At 49.6% G+C, this 21,917-nt stretch overlaps 1 protein-coding gene across 1 annotated transcript; it reads left to right on the top strand.

Annotated features, from left to right (window-relative positions):
- Positions 1 to 12,488: 12,488 nt before the first annotated feature.
- On the top strand, positions 12,489 to 17,532 carry HOO65_011286 (RNA-directed DNA polymerase from mobile element jockey; the record flags this gene model as incomplete). Its single annotated transcript, XM_071005256.1, has 4 exons — positions 12,489 to 13,513; positions 13,565 to 13,618; positions 13,789 to 13,939; positions 14,062 to 17,532. The coding sequence occupies 4 exons, from the start codon at positions 12,489 to 12,491 to the stop codon at positions 17,530 to 17,532; spliced, it is 4,701 nt and encodes a 1,566-aa protein (XP_070863107.1).
- Between the last annotated feature and the right edge of the window lie 4,385 nt (positions 17,533 to 21,917).

Below are 21,917 nucleotides of genomic sequence, written 5' to 3'. Positions count from 1 at the left end.
TTCTCTTCCTTTTTATTTTATTTTGGGCCCTTCTAATTAACTCCTTCAGTGTTTTTAGCACCTTTAGCGCCCTTTTCTTTTTCGTGCACATTATTATCTTCTGTCTTTTCTCTTGTCTTTTACCTCTTAATTAAGGCAATTTTCCTAATAATACTTTTCTATACCCTTCTTTTTTTTTTTTTTCCTTTTTCGCCTCCGTGGCCATCAATGAGGGTGGTGGAAAAGAACAGGAAAACCCGTGCCTCCAGTCATCCGTTATCCAACGTCTTCCCCAGGTCTTCTATATGGCTTCCTCACCTCTCTTCCTCTCTTATCGAGGGAACTACCACACTCACTGCTTTTAGAAATCTAATATCATACAATCCCTGTCCTGGTGGGTCAATAGATAGCACGCGCATCACTAGGATGCCCTCGGTTTGCAAAAGTTAAAAAAGCCACAAGGCCGTGGTGTCGAAATGGCATTTCCAGAGCGAAACCCTCCTTAAAGCTTTTCGTATTATTAGAGAGGCAGAAGAGCAGAGCCAGCCCACCCACCTCTGCAGAGGTTTTGCTTATCCCGTTGTTACTCTTTATCAGGGCTGCGCGTTCTGCTTCACCTGCAGCTGCTAGGCATATACAAAGTTCTGCTACAAAAGTCCCTCAAGACCTGTCCGATGTTTCTTGTTGATCGTTTGCTGCAGTTCTTTTATTCTTACATTTTGCAGTTTTGCCGCATTGCGCCTGTTGCCCGGCTGACCTCTCTCTCTCTCTCTCTCTCTCTCTCTCTCTCTGTCTCTCTTGCTCTTGACTTCTTGGTTGTTCGTTCTTCCTGATTGCGGTGGTCGTTTCGGTATCATACCCCATATCATGCATTACATACACGTACTCCCATAAGACAACACCCCTCCCCTCGGCGGGCGACAGGAGAGGCTTTCTCCATATCGCCCTCCTGCCTTTCTTTTTTTATCAGGCGAACCAGCTTTACAAAGCCACATCCCATTCTCCTTCGTAGACTCCGGGCCTTGCCTCCCTCTCCCCCCACCCCAAAGAACAAAGATCGCTACCAGCACAAGGCGTTGCTACGAAAGTAGACCGAGACCAGGCGGAAGAAAAGTGTCACTTCGGAATAGACAGGGCTGGCCCACCTCCATTGTTGTATGGGCCTTGGATGGTTGGTGTGTGGCGATAACAATCGAGGCCAAACATTGACGTCTGGCGCAGTCCATTTAGTGATGATGCTTATATATCACCTTGTTTATGAATACCTCAAACACTGAGCCGATTTATGTTTGGAATTTTGGAACTTGACAGATCGGGACATATTTTCCCACTCTTCACCAGGCCGATGTTGAAAAAATAAATGATAAAAAAAAGCCGACCCTAGTCCGAGAAAGTAGCAGCATCACGTGAGCCTTGTTTGGGTTTCTTGTCAATCTAACCCTAGCATAGCCAAATTCAGGGCCCACACCTGGTGTTGTCGTCCTCCAGGAACACCACTCAAGCTCTCGAGCCTCTCTTCCTTGTTTTCTTTATTTCCTTTCTTCACGTTCTCTATTTATCTTGCGGAATCCTCTACCAATCACGTGCTTGTCGAATCCAAATTTACGGCCCTTCTTGATCTTGATCTTGATCCCGAGCTGTCTGTGTGTCATTTCGATGTTCCTCTTCATGAATGGGATGTTTTAGATGGAAATCTGGCCTAACTAAAAAGAAATTGGCCGGCCTCATTTGTAAAAGCAATAACTAAGGCCAAGATTCGCAGAGCCCGTTGCCAAAACGTATCTGATAAATAACCGCAAGCAACATTCGCTCCTGCTTAGTCCCAAGTCTTCGGACCTGTTATCTTTTGTACATCCTTCCGATGCTTTTGTCTAGGGCCCGCCTGCGTATAGGAAGAGGAATGTGATTATGCTGCCAGCGGGCTCGAGTCTAGCTCGTTGAGCACTAGACCTCAGCTCAATCTCGTGCTGCTATTTTACTTTCTGTGACAGCGTATTGCAGGTAATGAAGGAGGTGGCACGAGAGGCTTGCGGGCTTGAACTCCACGAAGTCATGCTACATGTCGCGCACTATGCAACGTACTGTGTCCTGATCGCAATATGCTTATCTGCAACCCTGGACAAAACTGTATATCCAAGATTTGGCTATGGGCCTGTATATACGGCGAGCAACGGATGAATGCACGCGCAGTCGGCCGGGTCCTCCTCCTATGCTTTCTGCATGAGCGATTTCATGCGTTTCGCCTACCCTGCTTTTAATTTGATCCATTTACTTCTTTCTGTATACAGGGCGGGGAATCAGGCCATGGTTCTGGTCTGGCGAAGAATGGGTGGGAGCAAACATGATTGACCTGTCTCGCTGAGTCCATGTTTGTGGGTGGGTGACTTGTGACCTGAGCCTGGGGGCTTAACGCTGCTATTTGCGTACGCGCGTGCACTGTCGTAGAGAAGGTTGGAATTCGCCTATCAAGCTTGCTGAAAAAGAATAAAAACCTCCTGCTACCTGAGTTGGAGCCAAAGGCTTCATGCAGCCAAGGCATGGTATGAAAGAAAAGGATCCATCTGCTGAGCGTACTGGATATGCTTCTTCCGCCATGGTTCTAGAAGCTCCAAGGGAACCAACCGTATACGCTGTTGTACGTGCATTTGCGAGTGTGATTCCATGGAAATTATGGACCATTAATTTAATTATGTGCTATTTATCGGGCTTTGATTCCAAGCAGCAGGCAAAAGCCGCAAACAGCACGACAAGACGATTAATCCAGCCCAGGCTTACATGTCGTCATTAAACGGTGGTGAGAGAGAACCACGGGCCTCCACTAAAAGCACGGTAGGGCGCGAGGGCCCTTTGCTTTTCCCCTTCTCTTCCTCCTCGCCGCCCAAAAAAGAAATCATCCTTGATTTGATTTGAATATATTTAACGTACGAAATCATCCTCAGCCAGTCGATCCGTATTTCTTGTATATCGGAGGCAAGAGGAGCGCAGGATCTGGTGTCGCGCACCAATATCCACGAGTTGTTTATGTAGACGCACTGGCCGGCTATAGCAGGCTGACCCCTATGCAGTTTAGGCTTTATATCGTGGTCTTACTGGTATAGTCAATGGACAGTGAATTGTGAATGCAATTGGGGGCACTGCCTTACAGATGGCGAAAAGGCAAACACGGAGAAAGAAACACAGCGACAACCATGTGTTTTTGCTCATGGTACACAGCACACATCGCAACCGGTATGTGCCGGGAAAAAAAAAGAGCAGAAGAAAATCTACTAGAAGCACCGGGAGAGATGGAAGAGGGCGGCGAAAAGAACAAGGCAAGTTGTGCATAAACCCTATTTCCCCACCTTCCCCTTACGATGTTTTTTTTTTTTTTTTTTCTTTTTTTGCTTTTCCTGCTTTTGCCTGCTTATGTGCTGGTTTTATCGAAACACACCGTTGTGCCCTTCTATAGTAGAGATACGGACAGGCTGCGAGCGAGATTCTCAGTGTAATTGAAATGACAGGCAGAACAAAGTTAAGCTTTTTGGTAAGAAGTTAAACAACGAATCGCATTATTTGCAGGCCCAAGCGAAGTACAACAGCTTAGGGTCTGTTCATAGTTCTACTGCCCTATGGGCTCTTCTGCTTCTCCTTTGCTCCGGGAGACTTGGGCGTGGGAGGTGGGGGGTGTGCGAAACGAGAGAATGAAGACGCAGTGTCCAAGTTTGAGAACATACAACAGGAAGGACTGACAGGTTTCTAGAAATCAATTCTCAGGTCATCATCATGATAGCGCAAAGGCCAGAATGGTCCGGCTTCTAAGGAACATGGCGGGCTGAGCCAATCACAGAAGGCGGTTTGTCCAAACCCTTTCCTTCCCCCACCTTGCTCGTTTTCTCCTGCTGGCTGGTTTGGCGACAACAAGAGCACGCACAGGGCCTTAAGACGACATTGGAAAAAGAAGTGGAGAACAATTTGGTGATGTCCAAGTAAGAAAAACGCCTTCGATCTCCATTTTTGTTCTCAGCTCCGCATTGCTGCTCCTTGTCCGACCAACCAGCCAGGCCAGATCTCGGGCCTGTCAGAATTCGTTCGGGTTTCGAAGGAAGGACTGGACGAAAACACGAAAACACGCTGGTGCTGGCGTTGATGTTTTCGCCAAGACCAACTAAACAGCATAACAAAGTCGCCATTGTGCTATAGGCGGATCTCCAATCACGACGCGCCGTTTTCTAATTATAGCGTGCTCTCTTGGAAAACGGTGAAGCAAGCCTCTCCAATGGCTGAAAGCACTGTGCTTGTGCTTGTTCCACTGTTCGGATATCGCGAAGAAATACCTAGATCTATTATGGGCGTTGCTATGATGCTTCGTCTTTTCCCTGCACGCTCTCCTACCCCAGCTTGTCGGACTCAAAAGCCGGGACAAGAGTCACCAGGCCACTGGCTGGGCGTGAAGCTGGGCAAGAAGAGACCGGAAATGGATGAGGGCAGAGACAAAATACAGCGCTCCTCTAATTGTGTTCAGGATTGGGCCTCTGGCGCACGCAATGGTGTTGATATTCAATGGCAATAAGAAATAAGCCGCTGCATCATGACGATTAAATCGCTCAATATGCTTTATGCTCTGTTGTTGTCTCTTCTTTGTCTCGGTTCTTTTGTGTAGCCCTGTCGTCATTCATCACGCCCTCGTTGAGTTGAATGGGGAAGGGGTTGGCTTGCTTCGTGTCCTGGGTTTTATCTATTTGTTTTTATTTATTTTCATTTTGGGGGAGAAGGAGTCAAGATCCCCATACAAGATGTCCATTTCATTCCTATTCCGGGCTTGACACGCTGTATGAAGAAAGTTGGAGGTTTAAAGAGGTGGAAAACGTAATGGAAAAGAACTAGCGAGGAAGCCAAGTTGGAGAGAGGCAGACTGCTGCCATCGCTGGGGCTTGGCTGGGGCTCGGAGACTTTGTTCTCCTGCTTCCTTTCAAGTCACGCAAACATGAAAAGGGAGAGGGAATACAAAGGCAGACTGAGACCTTCGTGGACAGGGTGAACTTTTGGGCACTGCGACTTAACCTGTCGTCATCTTGGCAAGTTGAAAGGCTGTTCCGCAGACGCTGTGTTCAACGTTGTAGACGCCAGCTACAAAGCAAGCTGGGCCATCCTGTCTCATTGCCCATCCATTGCCGATTGGCCTCACATCCTCGGCTCGAGGCTGGCCTGGTGCAAAAGTGCAAGCACAGCCAATTTAACGGTGCTTCTGTTGGTCGTATTCTTTTTTTTTTTTTTTTTTTCGTGAAGTGCACATTAAGCGCCAAGCCAAGGCCAGCCTTGTCTGTTCTCCAATGGGCGAAATAAAACAAAGTTATCTTCCTAGCCCTAAGGCACCCTCCTCGCTCCAAATTGACTTCTGACAGAGATCGAGAAACGAGAGAAATGGTCTTGGCTTGATCTAAGCTTTTCAATCACCTGCCAAAAGCAGCCACTGCCAAGTCTCTAGAAACGAACATCAATTTGGTAACAAAATGCAAATCTATGGGGAGGATAGGCTAAGAAAAAACACTTCTAGGCGTCAAGCCTGCATTTTTGGAGAATTTCCAATATCATCACGACTAATAGAAATATCAGAGGACTTGCCACTGACAGAATAGGAAATGGTGTCGAAGTCCTTGGTCTGGTGATCGCGGATCTCCCCTCCTCCTTCTCCCCCCCCCAAAAACTGCTCCAACAACCAGCAGCCCTGTACGATGGGGCTGATTGATCCATTTACGTCTTCTTCTCAATGTGTACGGATAGAACCTCCATTGCCCGAGTGCGCGCAGAGAAGCATAGACAAACCGAGCCCCTTCCCAGCGCAGTATTCGGATTGGCATAAACAACGCTGTGTGAATGAATGCACGCAGACCATGCTAGACTAGCTGCTATCTATCTGCTCTTATCGCCGACTCCTGACTCCTCTGGCTCGTTATACTGCAGAAGGATGCAGCGATAATGCCCTGCGCACAGTGAGCTATTGTAGCCCGGATACCACGCCACATAACGCTTATCTAGCGATTCCTGGCATTCCATATCTTTTGGTGCCCGCATTCCCGGTCCAATCCGGTTCTGGGGAACAAAGACCGTAGAAAGCAAAGCAGAAAAGAAAGCAGAGGGCAAGAATAAGAGGCCCAAGCCAGGCCACACGCGACAAAATAAATTGAAGGGCTTTGTTCAATCTGAGCTATCGAGGAAGGGGAAGGAGTAGGAGCAGGAGGAGGAGTAGGAATAGGTGCAGAAGAAGCAGAAGAAGCCAGGCTCTAGTGGAAGACATTGTCGAATCAGGAAACAGTCCACATATCTTTATTCCCGAGCGGCATGGCATGCATTTAACCGCAACTAGTAAACACATGGATATACTTGAGTCGGAGGTACCGGTATGTTAGTATGCTTGTCGGTTCGCCTCTTGTCTACAACCTTGCTCAATGGAGCCACTGCTGGTTGTCTCCGCTTTTGTATTCATGTGGATTTGATATTTCCCAGTCACAAAATGAAACCTACGTGTTGCCGATGCTCTCTTTCGCGGCTGGGGTTTGAGGCGATCTGGCTGCTAGGCTAACGAAGGTTAAGATAGAAGAGGAAGAGAGAAGAGAGAAGGGGGAAAAAATAATGAGTTGTGGGCTGGGCGGGGAGGGCTCATTGGACTAGATTTCATTTTTGTGGTGAACAAGTGGGTCGCTTTTTCTGTGTGTCACCCTGCAGTGGGACATAAATAGCCCTCTATTATACTATACATAGAGTGCATTCATTACCCTGCATGCCGGGTTATGCAATGCAACTACAGAGCGAGCCTTGAGTATCAGAAATACGCACGCGAATCCACAAAAATGGCTGCTGAGATAACACAAGGTAAGAACCCATCGCTAGGAAAATCACTATCGACAAACCAACCGGAAACAAGATCTGCCACCCAGCGTCCAGCGCTCAGCCCAACAAACGATCTCACAACATCCCTTTTACCAAAAACTGGTCACTTTTCGCGAACAATAGAACGGGGAGATAGGCTGTCTACAATGACAAAGGCAAGTGGCGGGGGCGGAAGATGGAAAGGCAGAACAGCGGGGCTTTGAATCTCTGTGAATCGAACCGACATACCCTTGGCTTTGTTCTAGGTGTAGGCTCTCTGTCGGCTTCCCCGAGCTTTGCCCTGATAAGAGCGAGCTGCATTAATCGCCTGCTCACTTATAGTTGAGACCACCACTGTAGTCTGCTGTAACTGACTACTGATGCAACGCTCCTGCTGCTCTCTTTAGTGTACGACAGCACCACCGCTTGCCAGCTATTCAACTAGCGAGCTGCTGCCTGTCTCTACCTACACACACACACAGATATATATTCACATCCGCCGCCATTCGAGGAAATATTGAGGACCTCATCGCCGTCTTTGTGGCCAAAAGTCCACGCGGCTGAGGAATTTCTGTTCTCCTTGGCCCCGGCTTGCATGTTGGTGAGACATCCATCAGTTATGGGCTGTATTGCTGATTGCTTAGCTGCGTAGCTGGCCGGGTTATCATTTTATTCTTTTTTTCCTTTTTTCTTTCACTGTGCACTGTGTGTTGGTTACTATTGACGTCTGGCTGAAGATAAGTATGCAGACTTCTCAATGATGCCACCCATACTGACATACAACGCAAGCGAATCAAGCAATTTACCCTCGTTTGATCCACTCCCTTGCAAATGCACGGACCGATTACACCTCGTTCTGTTCACCCTCTCTTCTTCATCTATTGAGGTGTGTGTGTAAGTCTACAACACCACTAGGATGGGGGATGAAAATCAGGATGAAAGAACAAAAAGGTCCTCTCCTCGGCATGCCAAGACATTCGACTGCTACCTAAGAAAGATGCGTTTCCATTAACACCGCATTTCTATAGTTCGAAGCTCATCAAAGCTGCAGCTGCCGTTATAGTACGTGTTTCGACTGAAGAGAGGACGACTATCAAGAAACCCCCATTCTGCCTTCATTGTGTGCATTAGCTTGTAAGGGGACCGAACCCATTATAGTCATACCATTATTGATTGCGTAATTGAATATATACCAGGATAAACCAGCTCTTCTCTCAGCGCAACATGTGAAGCAGGCTAAGACACTGGAGATAAGTAAGTACATACATACATGCATTTGCATTAGGCGCATTAATGTACTCCATGTACACATACACATCTGCTGTAACACATCCATAAACATACAACAACCCGGTTGCAGTAGCATCGATACTACGTACCGTCTGAGACTACTATAGTAAACGGAAACCCTGCCGATCTTTACCTGGCCGCTTGCCAGCGAGGAGAGGCAAAAATGTCCCCAGCCATCTAGTAGTGCATGAAATCTGCATGTTTCTTGCCTCGTTGAAGTCGAGGCTAGGGTCGAGGTTAAAGTCGTGGGACGCCAAGCAAAAAAAAAAAGGACCACCAGGGTTTTCCTGTACGTCCGTATAGCTCTATAGCATAAGAATTTCTACGGTACGAGGTTCCCGTGTGGCCTTTTTCTTGTAAGGAGCAATCTCGAAGCTCCCCTCTCCCCCTTAAAAATTTTTCATCGTATGATTCTTTGCCTTACTGTCGCCTCTTCTCTGGGGTCTGTATAGATCTATCACACTCTGAATAGCAAATGATGGAAAATATGACAGAGTTGATAGGCTGAAGCATAAGGACAGGTAAATGGTACTAGGTTGAAAACTAAACAACCCTGCTAATATCGGCGATATTGGTAAGCTTCGTTGTCGCTGCTTGCCGTATCACCTGGAAGTGGTTGAGCACCAACCCGGTGTGATTCAGGAGGTCCTATAGAGATAACAGAAACGGGGGTGGGGGGGCTCGTTGCAGCTTGGCTTTGAATGTAATGTTTATCAAGACCAAGATTAGAGGGGAATAGAGCATCGCGGAAGAAGCCTGAAATAGGATAGGCTGCTCAATCAATAGCTTCGGGCCCCCACCCAACCCAGCCCCGACCACCATCGGTGTTTGGATGCCAAGATTCTAGACTTAATGACATCATAGCTGGCAGTTGATTTGGTTGTTTCCGGCGAATACTGGAAGGTATACCTCCTCGGTAATCCGTGACGCTGGCTCTCGCGAGGTGGATTTGAATTGTACGTGTTGAGATATAGGTCCGATTTCTGCTTGCTGTCGATTGAAGGATATGACTTTATCCTCCCCCGCATTTTGTATTTCCAAGTGCCTGCTCTCCCAATTCGCCAAATTGTCAATTCGGCTCCAGGTTGTGTTCTGGCGATTTCTCCCAGCCCCCGGCTTCTAATAGACAAGCTTTCACTGGCTCACTCTGTAGTCTGGCCCGGCTTTCCACGTCGGGCTAGCTTGATGACCATCTGAAAAGGGTAAGCCCTCTTCTGCCAAAACGGCCCATTGCTAGCTTCTCCACTAACAAGCTCAAGTTCGATCTTGGCATTCATTAAAATCCTGATCGGCTTGCTTATTTCATACTGTGAAGGGACTAGCGCCAGCAAGTTCAGGTTAGCCAAAGTCGGATCCAAAGATCACAGCTAGAATTGGCCAAGTTTGTGGCCTGTCATTTAGCCTGCCGTCAGCGCAACATGAATGTGTATACAGGCCCGAACCTGCCAAGTTGCAGACCGCATCTAGGCAATAGAGGGCCATCTTGAGCCGTTCATTGCAGTCTAAAACCCGTCATTTTCGTTGTTGTTGTTGTTGGTGTCGGTGTCGGTGTTGTTGTTGTTGTTGTTGTTTTCTCCTTGATCGTCTGGCATGACCTGAGATCGTGCGTATCTAAAGGCGTACACGTACGCGACCCCACCCAAACTTCCGTCGGGTCCCAGGATGGCTTTTTGAGTTTCGGGCTATCGCGTAATAAGAGCTCAGGCAATAAAGGAAGTTCTGAAAGCCATCTGCGCTCTGTCCACAGACCAGGGTTCTCCTTCCCATTTTCTCCCTAGGAAAACGGGGCTGATAGGCGTAACTCTGGGTTAAAAGCCAGGGCGCTTCGATTGTGGTCGTGGTTGGGCCAAACAAGTAATAAAAGATTAAAGAAAAGCGAAGGTTCCTGTTAGAGCTGGAAATGACTAAAGATCAAAACGGGCCTCTGCGCTTTTTATCTTCTGGGACGGTAAGTGGGTGGTGTGTGTTCAAAAACATACACAGGGAGCCAAAAAGGGCCTTGCGTTTTTGGTGTTATCTTGCTATCTCGACGCCCTGGATTGGACAAATAGCAACGCGAGGATTTCTAGGACGTGGCATATCGCAGCCAGGGGATCGGACGACGACGACGAAGACGAAGACGAGCAAAAGCGAGACCTGGTAAAGCAAATAATTGGAAGATTATATCGATCATGTGGTAGGTAGAAGACGGTGGACAATGTGCGCTTGTTAGGGCAAGGCTGTTGCAAAGTTTTTTCGTTCCTCTTTTTTTTTTTTTTTTTTTTTTTTTTTCTTGTTGTGTGGCTGAGCCTCGTTCATCACAACACAGTTTTTAGACTAGGACGCAAGATTGAGTATCATGGATGTCGAGGTTGATCTGTTGGAATTCGGTGGTGTAAGAGGCAACGGATAGAGATATTTCTGGATCGGAAATGCTTGTCTGTCTATCGAGAAGCGTAGCGTAGCGTGGCGTGGCGTTGCTAAGCCTTTGTTTTTGTGATAGGTGGCAGTTGGCCTGTGTTTGTGTAGCCTGAAAAAGGGAGCGTATAGAGTATGGCGTTGTACAAGAAAAAGCACCAGGCCGGCTTTCGTCAGGGAAACTTCGGCTGCGTCCCTCCTCGAACACGAATTTCACATTGCAGGCGGGATTCGACGGCAAATAGAGGCATCTGATGCCCTGCTGGATTTCCGGTTGGGCAATAATTTCTTGGCTTGTAAAAGTATGGTAATATTAGCCAATCGTAGATAGAAAAGACGGAGACTCACAGCTAAACATGCTTCCTTGGAGGCGGATGACAGGAGCCTTATATAGTGAACACATTGGGGTTATACGCATGTTCCACGCCTCGAAGCGCTATAGAATCCCGTCATATCATCTTTAATCTCCAATATACTGTAAGACTGATTACCCGCGATCTTCCGTTTTCCGTCTCCAGTCTCCCCTCTCCCCTCACTTCCCCAGAATTGCCTCCTCCACACCTCTCAGCTCGGCAAACTTGGTTATCGCAGATCCCCCATGGGAGAAAACAAGGAACAGCTTCTGGGAGGTGGGAGGGGAAGAAAAGAGAAATGCATAATTCTCCGGCTTGACTAACTCCCTTTTTGCCTGCACCGACACTCCCCGCTTTGGGTTTGTGATAACCATGTTTTCCGCGGAATACATCCCACCAAAACTCGAGTAAGACAGACAAGGGATCTCCTGCACGGCGTTTTTATCACAGCCGATGCTTATTTACCACGCGAGAAGAAGGTGAATGAGTATCCGGGAGTGTGGGAGGGTCTCTATCTCTGAGTGTCAGCTTCTTCTGCAGGCTGGGTGTTACTGATATAAGCATGATAAACGATTGTCATGGCGTTTCCGATAAGAACCATCCATCAGATTAGGCGTGCATATATGTGCAAGATGGACCAAACGGCAACTTCTATCCGCTACCTATTTGAGCTTGAACTCGAATGTACCTGACGTTTGGTATTTATTTGCTCTTCTTCTTCTTCTTCTTCTTCTTTCTTTGTGCGTTTATTTTGCCTCTACCCACTCTCATCGCCTCGTAGTATCACGACGAGTAACAGATCGCAAACTTGCATAGCTGGAACTTGGGCATATTTTTCTCCCTTTCCACTCGACCTCTTGCTTAAGCTTGGACTTGGACTTCGTTAGCATCTACAGGACTCATTGGGATATAACAATGCTGTATTGGCTACTGGGTAGAATCAATCTTGTGGAAGGCTAACTACAGAATTTCGACCAGACAAGCGCATATGCTTCTAAGAAAGCTTGTTGCTCGTCTTAAACTTGAATTCATTCAAGGTCTATGAGATTTACCTTGTGAGTGTTATTGTATTATTTTTGAATTTTGAACTTAACTTAGCTTACGCCTACTAGAATTACTAAGATTAAACGACGCTGTAATGCTTACCGAACAGAGTTGTTTGTATTATCTGACGTCTAACCACAAATGCATCTTGCGGTTATCGTTGTTGGGTTATTTTACATCTGCCAATGCGTATCTTGCCGTGAAGAGGCGCGACATTTATATACCATTATATCTGGCGTTCTCCTCGTTGACGATTGGCAAGGGGTTAACCCTAAGCAACCCTAGACACAACACCACACAGAACACAAACAACACGAACCGGAACAGACAAGCACAACCGTCCCACGCCATGACGGACGTCGAGATGGTCGACCAGATAGACCAAAGCCATGAGGCAGAAGTCATTCTGGACTTGACAACCGAAGAGCCCGAAACTCCCCCCCCCCTCCCAACACGGAAGCCCCTCCTGACACGGAAGCCCCTCCTGACACGATATCTCCCCCCAACAAGAAACCCCCTCTCAACTCGAAAGCCCCTCGCAACGCAGAAGCACAAACCACAAAGGAGAAAAACACTACCATGGAAACCCCCGAACCGGGCCAGAGTCAAAAGCAGGCCCCCCCTGGAAAAGCGGTCCAGCAGGCAGAGAAGAAAGGCCTGGCGGACAGCAGACACGCGAAGGTGGACAGCTTCACGTCCGCACTGGAAGAGGCCTTCGCAAAAAAAAGGCAGGAAATGGAAGAAGAGATGGACGCCATCAGACAGGTGACCGTAGCCATTGACATGGCGGCGGAAGCGCTGGCAAAAAGGTTGGCGGAGGAGAAGAAAAGGAAGCGCACCGAACAAATGTTCGCGCGGCTCAGAGTCTTTGTAGACTCTGAAATACGAATGGTCCTGGCCGGAAACGGGCTACCAGGAATCCCCCAGGCAAAAACGAAGAAGGACGAACCAAACACCAAGGCCCCGGAGAACACAAAAGGGGCGGCAAAGGCAAAGCGGCCCGATAAGGCAGCCCAGGAAGCCACGCAGAAGACCTGGGCCCAGAAGGCGGCAACAAAATCGGGCGGAAAGGTGGTAGATGTCCGCCCAACGCCCAGGGATAAGCCGGAACGCAGCCGGAAACCCCCCCAGGGAAACAGACTGCTAGTCAGGCTCTTCCCGGAATCGAAGTGGAGGGACGTGAACGCCGGTGTTCTGAAGAACAAGGTAAACGAATCCCTCTTTGATGGCAAGGAAATTGTGAAACTCGCCAAAACGACAAATACGGGTTTCGCTCTGACCATGACCCAAGCCCCGGGCGCCATAGAAAAAGGCGCACTAGAAATCATGAGAAACTTCCTGGATGCCTCCACGATCGAAAAAGAGACAATCTGGGAAAAATACATCGTGAGAAATGTTCCCCGCAACATACACGATGTATCCGAAAATGGCAGCGAGGTCAGACGGACCACTCTGGAAGACGTCCGGAAGGACATCCAGGAAGCCTTTGGCGGAGAGCTGAAGATCCTGGATTTTAGAGAATATGAGGGCGAGGCACAGATACAAGGCATCCGTGTAGCGGTCCTGAACCCGGAGAAGTCCCCGAAGACGATCGAGCTCTTGGGGTGCGAACGCGTAGTCAAGAAAATGGACTACAAACCACTACCCCCCCCTAGGTGCACCCGGTGCTGGAGAAGACACCGGACCGAGACATGCAGCTTCGCTCCTAGGTGCGCACACTGCGGGGAAACCGAGCACAAGACTGAGGCTCACGCGGCAGCAGTCAAGTGTAAAGACCACACGGACAAGGAGTGCGACTGCACTCTAAAGTGTCCTATCTGCGGGGGCAAACACCCAGCAGATAGATGCGAAGGTAAGCCAAGTAACTAATGCGAAACAGGCCCAACCAAGCCAACTACGGAAAAGAGGGAATACGCATACTCTCTGCAAATGTACGTCGGGCCCCCGATGTTTTGAAGGCAACACTGGAAGCAGCCGCCCGGAAGCGGGCGGATATAGTACTGGTACAAGAGCCCCCTGCAACGAAGAGGGTAGGACAACCACCCACCCACAGTACACCCTGATGGAAACCCCGCAAATGATGTTCGGAACCCCCAACGTGCCGACCCGAAAAAGGTCCCTAGCATACGTGTACAGACGTACACGGTTCAAGACATACCCAACAGCGGTCATAGAGGCCCACCCAGACATAAGCACAATTGCGGCAGAAATCGAAGGATCGACCCTCCAGGTCATCAGCGTATACAACGCTAGGGTCAACAGCGTGAGGACAAATGAAGCAGTAAACCTGTTAAAACACCTGCCGCGCAGGCTGAAGAACACGGTGATACTGGGAGATTTCAACCTACGCCACCCAATATGGGACCCAAGAGCCCTCACCGCAAGACCAGAGGCCGAAGATTTCCTGGACTGGATGGAGACAAACAGGTTCATGCTGAGAAACGACAGGCAACAACCAACGCACGACAGAGGAAACGTATTAGACCTAACCCTAGTGTCTGCAGACTGCTGGGGAAAGGTGACAAAATACCAGTGCGGCGGCGACATTGAAGCCGGCAGCGACCACAGACCACAGATGATCGACATACAGTCCAGAGCCACGACAAGACCTAAGACGGAAGCGAGAAATCTGGCAGACACTGACCACAAGAAACTGCAAGAGCTCAGCCGCGAGGCTGCAGAGACCATACGGGGAAACCTGGAAGCGAGAGGCCCCGATCTAACGCCAAAAGACCTGGACGAAACAGCTGAGGAAATTACAAAGGCAATCCACGCCGCCTTCGAGGCAGCCACTCCGACAAGAAAAGTGTCCCACTCAGGATACAAGTGGTGGAACCAGGAATGCAGTGACGGGAAGATAGCAGTCTGCCGGAAAAGGGCCAGTCTCGAATCACTCCAGTTTCTGGAGAGACAGGGAATGACAGATCTAGGTCCGGAGATAGCCTCTGCCGCACAAGCCTACGACCACGCTAGGAAGCAGTTCAAAACGGCCATCCAAACAGCCGGGAGGAATTTCTACAGAGACCTCATCGGCAAACTAGACACCCCACAGAAGATCTACAAAGCCGCTAAGTGGGTGGCAAACCCACAGAAGACAACATCGCCAGCGCTGAGAGACTCTGGTGGACAGATGAGGACCTCCCCAGCCGAAAAAATTCAAGTACTGAGACACCGGCACCTCCTGGGCAATAGGCTGCAAGACGTACAACGGCCGAGGATCGAAGCAAGACCGACTAGGTGGAGCGAGATCACGCAGGAGGAGGCAAAGGAAGCGATTTTCAAACCCAGGAACACAGCACCAGGCAAAGACGGCATCCAGAACAAGATTCTGACATGGTGCTGGAAAGAAATGGGCGCCCTGATCACCGACCTCTTCAACCTCTGTCTAACACTTGGCTACCACCCGACCTGCTTCAAAGAAGCGAAGATGGTGGCAATCCCGAAAGGTGGCAAGAGAGACAAGACAGACCCCTCGTCCTACAGGCTGATATCACTCCTCCCCACCATGGCAAAGGCGTTGGAAAGGATAATCGCGAGGAGGCTGTCAATCGAAGCTCTGGAAAAAGGCATATTCGGCGCGAACTACGCCTGCGCCCTCCCCAGAAGAGCGGCCGCAGACCTGACACTTCTGGTATCAACCCAGACGCGCAGCAACATGGCAAAAGGAAAGTTCACAACAATCCTCACCTTCGACATCAAGGGAGCTTTCGACGGCATCCTGCCGAACAGGATGGTCACACGACTGATGGAACAAAGATGGCCAAACAATCTCTGCAAGTGGGTACAGTCCTTCCTGGACGCCAGAACAGCACAGATATCTCTAGACGGAGACACGGAACCCCCCGGCCCAACCTCGGGCAGCCTACCGCAAGGGTCTCCAATCTCCCCTATCCTGTATATGCTCTTCATGGCACCTCTATACAAACCGTGGCAACAAAACCTGCGAGGGTATATGGATGACGGACTCTGGATCGTCGATGGTCAGACCCTGAACCAGAATTTGAGAGCCCTGCGCACAGTCATGGGACAGACAACGCAATGGTGCGGGGACAACGGCCTCACCCTGGATCACAACAAGACTGGCCTTCTCCATCTGACGACGAAACTGACTGACGAAAACCCAGACCTGGAAGTTCCCGGCATCCCGAAAATAAAGGCAACTCCCATAAATGGCGCTCTCAAATGGCTAGGGGTACACTTCGACAGAAAACTGAGCTTCTATGTGCAGGCAAAACACGTGGCCAACAAGATAGAAAGGCTCACGCACAACCTCAGGATCCTCAAAGGCTGTAAACACGGTGCCCCAACGAACGAGATGGTGCTGGTGGTGAAGACGTGTCTGATACCATCTATGACCTACGCGGCAGCAACGTGGTGGACACCCGAAGAACACGGAAACATTGGGAAAGCAGAAGGAATGGAAAAACCCCTGAGAAGGGCTCTGCTCGCGGCCTTGCCGGTATACAAGACAACGCCGTCCTCGCTCCTGCACATGGAAGCAGGCGTCCCGCCGCCAGAACAGATTCTGCACACAGCAGTCACACGGGAGCTCATCAGATGGCACACGCTGGAAAGAACGCACCCACTATTCGGACTAGAGAAGCACAAATCGTTCTCCAAACTACTAAGGCTGCTACCGAAGCCCCCCCCAAAGTACGGCAAAATAGGAGACAGATTTCACCCAACAGATCCACCGCCCTCAGCGGCAATGGTGACCCGCGGTGACAAGGACAAAGCGGCCCAAGAACACATTGCCTTCAAGGAAACGAGGCCTCCCCAAGACGTCTGGCTATACACAGACGGCTCCAAGCTCTCAAGCGGATGGACGGGGGCAGGCTGGGCCCTTGAAAGCGGAAGGCAAGTGGTTTGTTCGGGGCTATACTCCTGCGGAAGATGGGCGGAGGTAGCAGACGCAGAGATAAAGGCAATTGGAAAGGGGCTATACAACATACCAAACCGAGTGCTGAGAAGCACGAACACGGTATGGATATGCTCAGACAACCAGGCAGCCGTCCGACGGATGAACAAGAAGGCCAAGTCTATTAAAACATCACAACACACGATAGACGAGGCCAAGTGGCTCATCCGAGACTGGAAGGCAACGTTCCCTAGGCTCAGGTTCCACTGCATCTGGGTACCGGGACACTCGGATATCCCCGGCAACGAGCTGGCGGACAGAAAAGCGAAGGAGGCAGCGACACGAACCACAGACTACCGCATGTCACTGGCGAGAGCCAAGAGGTGGCTAAGGGAGACGGGGGAAGAAAACCTTCGAAAGTGGTTCTACAGCAGAGCAGGAATAGAAGACCATCCTTTTCGAAAACATCTAGAATTCCCTAGGAAAGACAGGTTCAGAACCCCAAAAGAACCTCGAAAAATTCTAGGGACCATACTGGCGGCAATCTCAGGACACGGCGACTTTAAGGAGTACCACCAACGGTTCAAACACCACTCAGCCCCCCTACAATGTTCAGCCTGCGGCATGGACAAGAAGGAGACGCACAAGTGGACATGCAAGAAGACCAAAAAACCGTGGTCGGAAAACTTTGTTACCAAACTCCTGAGGACAACAAAGGGCAGAACCACACTGGGGAAAGTACTAATGGCAAACACAGGGCAATAGACGGGGGCCCCAAAGGCAGGTTGGGTCACACTCGCATTAGTGACAACGACTCGACATCTCGACTCCACGAATCTTTCGTTTCTTTGAATTTTCTTTTCTTTCCTTTTCTTTCGTTATGTTTTGTTTTTGACGCGAGGCGGACACGCCTAGCAGCAGGGGAATGTCCCGTGGAGGCCCCTACGGGTACGGCAGAGCCGTGACCCGGGACCACACAGACATGGGCGGAAGGGGTACAGAAAAACAGGCGCCAGAAAACACGGTCCACGAAAGAGCTCCGGACTCCCAAAGTGGGGCCGCAGATAGTCCCTAGAGTATAAATTGAAATTCATCATCATCATCATCATCATCATCGTTGACGATTGGGGTGGTGGCGCAGTTGGGAGCGCGTTAGACTGAAGCTACAAACTTCAGCCGTTCTCCGTACGGAGAAAGTTATCTAAAGGTCACTGGTTCAATCCCTGTTCACCCCAAGAACATCTTTTTGCCTTGAGCTTGGATTCTATGATCCGCTCGAACTCTTTCTTTTTTTTTTACTTGGCGCTATTACAGCTCAGGTTGTAAATGGCATTGTGTAACCTCTAAACGAGATCCTCTGGGCCTAGCAAGGAGCGGCCCGGCCTACATATCTAGAGAGTACTGGACTAGCCCATAAAATGTTTCCAGCTTGATGGGGACTTGGAATTGCATGCAAGACTACAAGTTAGGCCTTTTAGCGGTTTACTAGGTATCCAGTGTGCGCTATCTATGCGACTATGGACATAGTATAGGCTAAGAATACAGCGAAGCTTTTCTGTAGTCATTAACGTGAGACAGTCTCTCTATCTGTACAGAGTGCGTGGCTTACATTTGAGATAGAGATTGCAATACAATTGTCCCGTTTATGAATGCGTCTCTTCCCAGGCATAATCTACGCCCGTGCCAATTATTGGTTGTTGACCTTTCCCTGTACTTTCCGTCGTTTTGTCGTCGAAAATGGATGTTGCTAGAGCTATTTTCCCTGGCTTGGCTTTGATAACGGAAGCTAGCCATGCAATGTGAATTTACATATGGCGGTTGTGCACAGCAAAAGATAAAGACCAGACGCACATGCCTATACGTCTTCATGCTATAACACTTTAACTTGTTCCTCCCCCCACGCCAAATGAAAGATAAGAGCACTCACCCAAAAACCTGAAGCACAGATCTCTAAATTTCCTATCCAATCAAAGCAGGCTATAGCTACCTGGCCAACTCAACTTCTTACCTCATACCTTCACTCATATGTATGTATGTATGTACTATTTAGCGTCTACCTACCAGTTTTCCCGGTAATACGACGGCATGTTCTGGACGGAAGGGGAGTTGGAAGATGTCGTCTTCCGACCCCTCCTCCGGGCAGTCAGCAGTTGCAGGTACTCGTCCTCTTCGAAATACTCCTATGACTTTTGAGGGTCCAGCCTTGTGGCCAGGAGATTTCTCCGGAAGACGTTGCCCCAAGGGCTTCCCCGCTGGTTGGGTGGTTGTGTTTCCAGGATTGGTTACCTGGTTCTTTTTGGCTTTTGGCGCCCTACCTATATAGTGATCTAGTCTAAGAGGCCAACGGCTGTCGGCCCTGGGTATCGGCCCTGGCGGAGTACGTCGGTTTTGTCCTCTGTTCAGCGAGGTGGTTGCCGCATTTTTAGTAGACCCTGGGCGTCGGGAGAAAGGACCTTCCGAATTCTCTTCCGCGTCCCTTCGACATCTCCGTCCGATCTTGTCTTCTATTTTCCTTCTTTTTTTTTTTTTTTTTTTAAAAAGCACTCCCTCTCTCATCTCTCTTCCCCTCTCCCCTCCGTTCGTCCCCCGGCCTCCTCGTCCCCCTCGTCCCCCTCGTCCCCCTCGTCCCCTCGTCCCCTCGTCCCCTCGTCCCCCTCGTCCCCCTCGTCCCCCTCGTCCCCTCGTCCCCCTCGTCCCCCTCGTCCCCCTCGTCCCCCTCGTCCCCCTCGTCCCCCTCGTCCCCTCGTCCTCCTCGTCCCCTTGTTCATCCTCCTCCTTCTTTTTTTTTTTTTTTTTTTTTTTGGCTATTGCATCCGCGCCGTGTGCATCCATGAGGACTGCCTTCCTCACCTATGCTGTAGGTGCTTTAGGTTCCGGTGTAGCACGCTAGCAACGTACTTTGTTGCCTTTGTGTTTTTCAGTAGCTTGTCCGTGAACCTCTGGCCCCACGGCCTTGGTAAAGTCTTGCACGTCCACATGTGTCCTCGTTCTTTCGGCTGCTTGCAGTGGATGCATTTGCGTGGGCATTGGTGATTGAAACGGTCATGGTACTGGTCAAAGTCTCCGTGCCCCGTCCTGGCTGCCAGGATGTGCCCCAGTTCCGTTCTGTCCACTCCTTTGTAGCCCGGCGTTCGAAACGGGGGGCTGCATGGGATGTCCTGTAATGGGCGATATCCTTTTTGCCCTTTCCACCATTTCTCGTACTCCTCACGCAGTTGGTTTCGCCTCCACCTCTTTGCCCCTGCGAGACTGACGCGGGGTTCGCGGACGTGTCCGAGGCATCCGAGCTTGGCTTGAGCGTCGGCTTGTTCGTTTCCCTCCAGGCCTACATGTCCTGGGACCCAAAGCACTTGGACGCGTCTCCTGTCCTTTCTGTTCTTCCACGTGTTTAGGATCCGTTTCGTTCTGTCGATGATGTCCTGGGAGGTACTGTTTCGCTTTTGCGGGTTGCGCAGTCGGTCGACTACTCCTTGGTTGTCCAGACATATCCAGATTTCCTCGGCGTCTGTGTGCATCACGGCCCGCTTGGCTGCTTCGCATGCCCCGTACGCTTCTGCGTCTGCAACCTCCACCCATTTGCCCAGAGCACTATGTCCTGTTTCCAGGGACCTTCACTCATAGATAGAGAGCACTGGCGCGAGTAATAAAAACAAAAGAAAAGAAGCAAAAAGAATAGCTTGCAGCCAGATATGGGGTGAACCGGGATTGAACCGGTGACCTTTAGATAACTCTCTCCGTACGGAGAACGGCTGAAGTTTGTAGCTTCAGTCTAACGCGCTCCCAACTGCGCCACCACCCCCATTGACGATGTTGTTGTTGTTGTTGTTGTTGTTGTTGTTGTATTTATTCTCTACCTAACTCTCCCTCTTACAACCCTCGGGGGGCAACTCTCCCTCTTACAACCCTCGGGGGGGTACCTTTGAGGTCTGGTGCCTCCCCTTCTTCCGGGCTGCTGGAGGACGACGTCTATGACACTGATAAGCGTCTTTCATTCTTTTCTTCTTCTTTGACTCTGTCATGGTTCTTGACAATGAGCTGTGGAGCCTTGAGGCCGCACTTACCCAACTTTGAGGATAACCTCGTCGTCGACTCGCCCCCTTTTTCACGACAACTTTCGCGATCGCCAACTCCTCATCGCCGCAACACCACTCCAACTCAAGGAGTTCACCTTCACGCTCAGGACTGAATTTTGAGAGTTCACACAGTCCGCACCCTTTTTTTCTTCTTTTGTTTTGTTTTCTTTCTTGCGCTCCTCTGTCCTCGGATAGACTGGTGACTGTGGCATGTCACTAGAAAGGGGGCTGTCTGGCGCCTCATCCACACGCGCAAGGCAGCGGCCACCAGAAAAGTGGAAGGATATATCACGAGCCCTCGGATGCTCACACAGTTTGGTTTTTTCTCTCTTTGGGGGGTTTTCCCAGGCTGCACTGGACGTCGCCGTCTTGCTCTCGTGATTTTCACGACTTCAAGAAGCGTGGCAGGTTTTTCAGAGGAACGAATGTTTGTGGGGAAGTTGGGGGTTAGCCCCACTACTTCTGGGCTTAGGGTATATCTGGGGATTTCCTTTTTTTTTTTTTTTTTTTTTTTTTTTTTTGTTTCTGACGACTACAGATGGAAGACGAGTAACAAGCTTGCTTGGGAGCATACGAGCTTCTCTCGCCCAAAATCTGTGGTCAGCCCTGCAGAGGGTTAATTCTGTCCGGTAATCAATCCGGCGTCGTTTGATCTTAGTGATTCCAGTAGACGTTAAATAAATTCAAATTCAAATTCAAATATTCTCTACCTAAAACTATGTAGGTAGACGTAAAATAATACAATACAATACTACCTAAAACTATCTAAGCTTGACCTGCGTCGTGGCTCCGTGGATCTCTATGACGTGGGATCAGATCAAGAAAAATGTAGGTTTTTCGAGTCCAGACTTCTCGATTCGGCCGTAAGAAGACTGCTTTTTCGGTCGCCGTATATGGGCCTGTGTAGGCCATCAATCCGTCCTCCAACCCCGGTCACCAGCGGTGCCATAGGGATCTTTGTTCGGGTCGATTACCTGACAGGTGAAGAGCAAAGCGGGAAGGAAAGATAAGAGCAAAAGGAACAAAAGCAGAAATGGAAAGCATTGAGGCAAACACATTTTCAAGCAGTCAAGCAGC

Source organism: Ceratocystis lukuohia (genome assembly GCF_044167205.1).
Source record: "Ceratocystis lukuohia strain C4212 chromosome Unknown Supercontig1_pilon, whole genome shotgun sequence".
In the NCBI taxonomy this organism is placed as follows: Eukaryota; Fungi; Ascomycota; class Sordariomycetes; order Microascales; family Ceratocystidaceae; genus Ceratocystis; species Ceratocystis lukuohia.
This window is presented reverse-complemented; position numbering and strand designations above follow the sequence as displayed.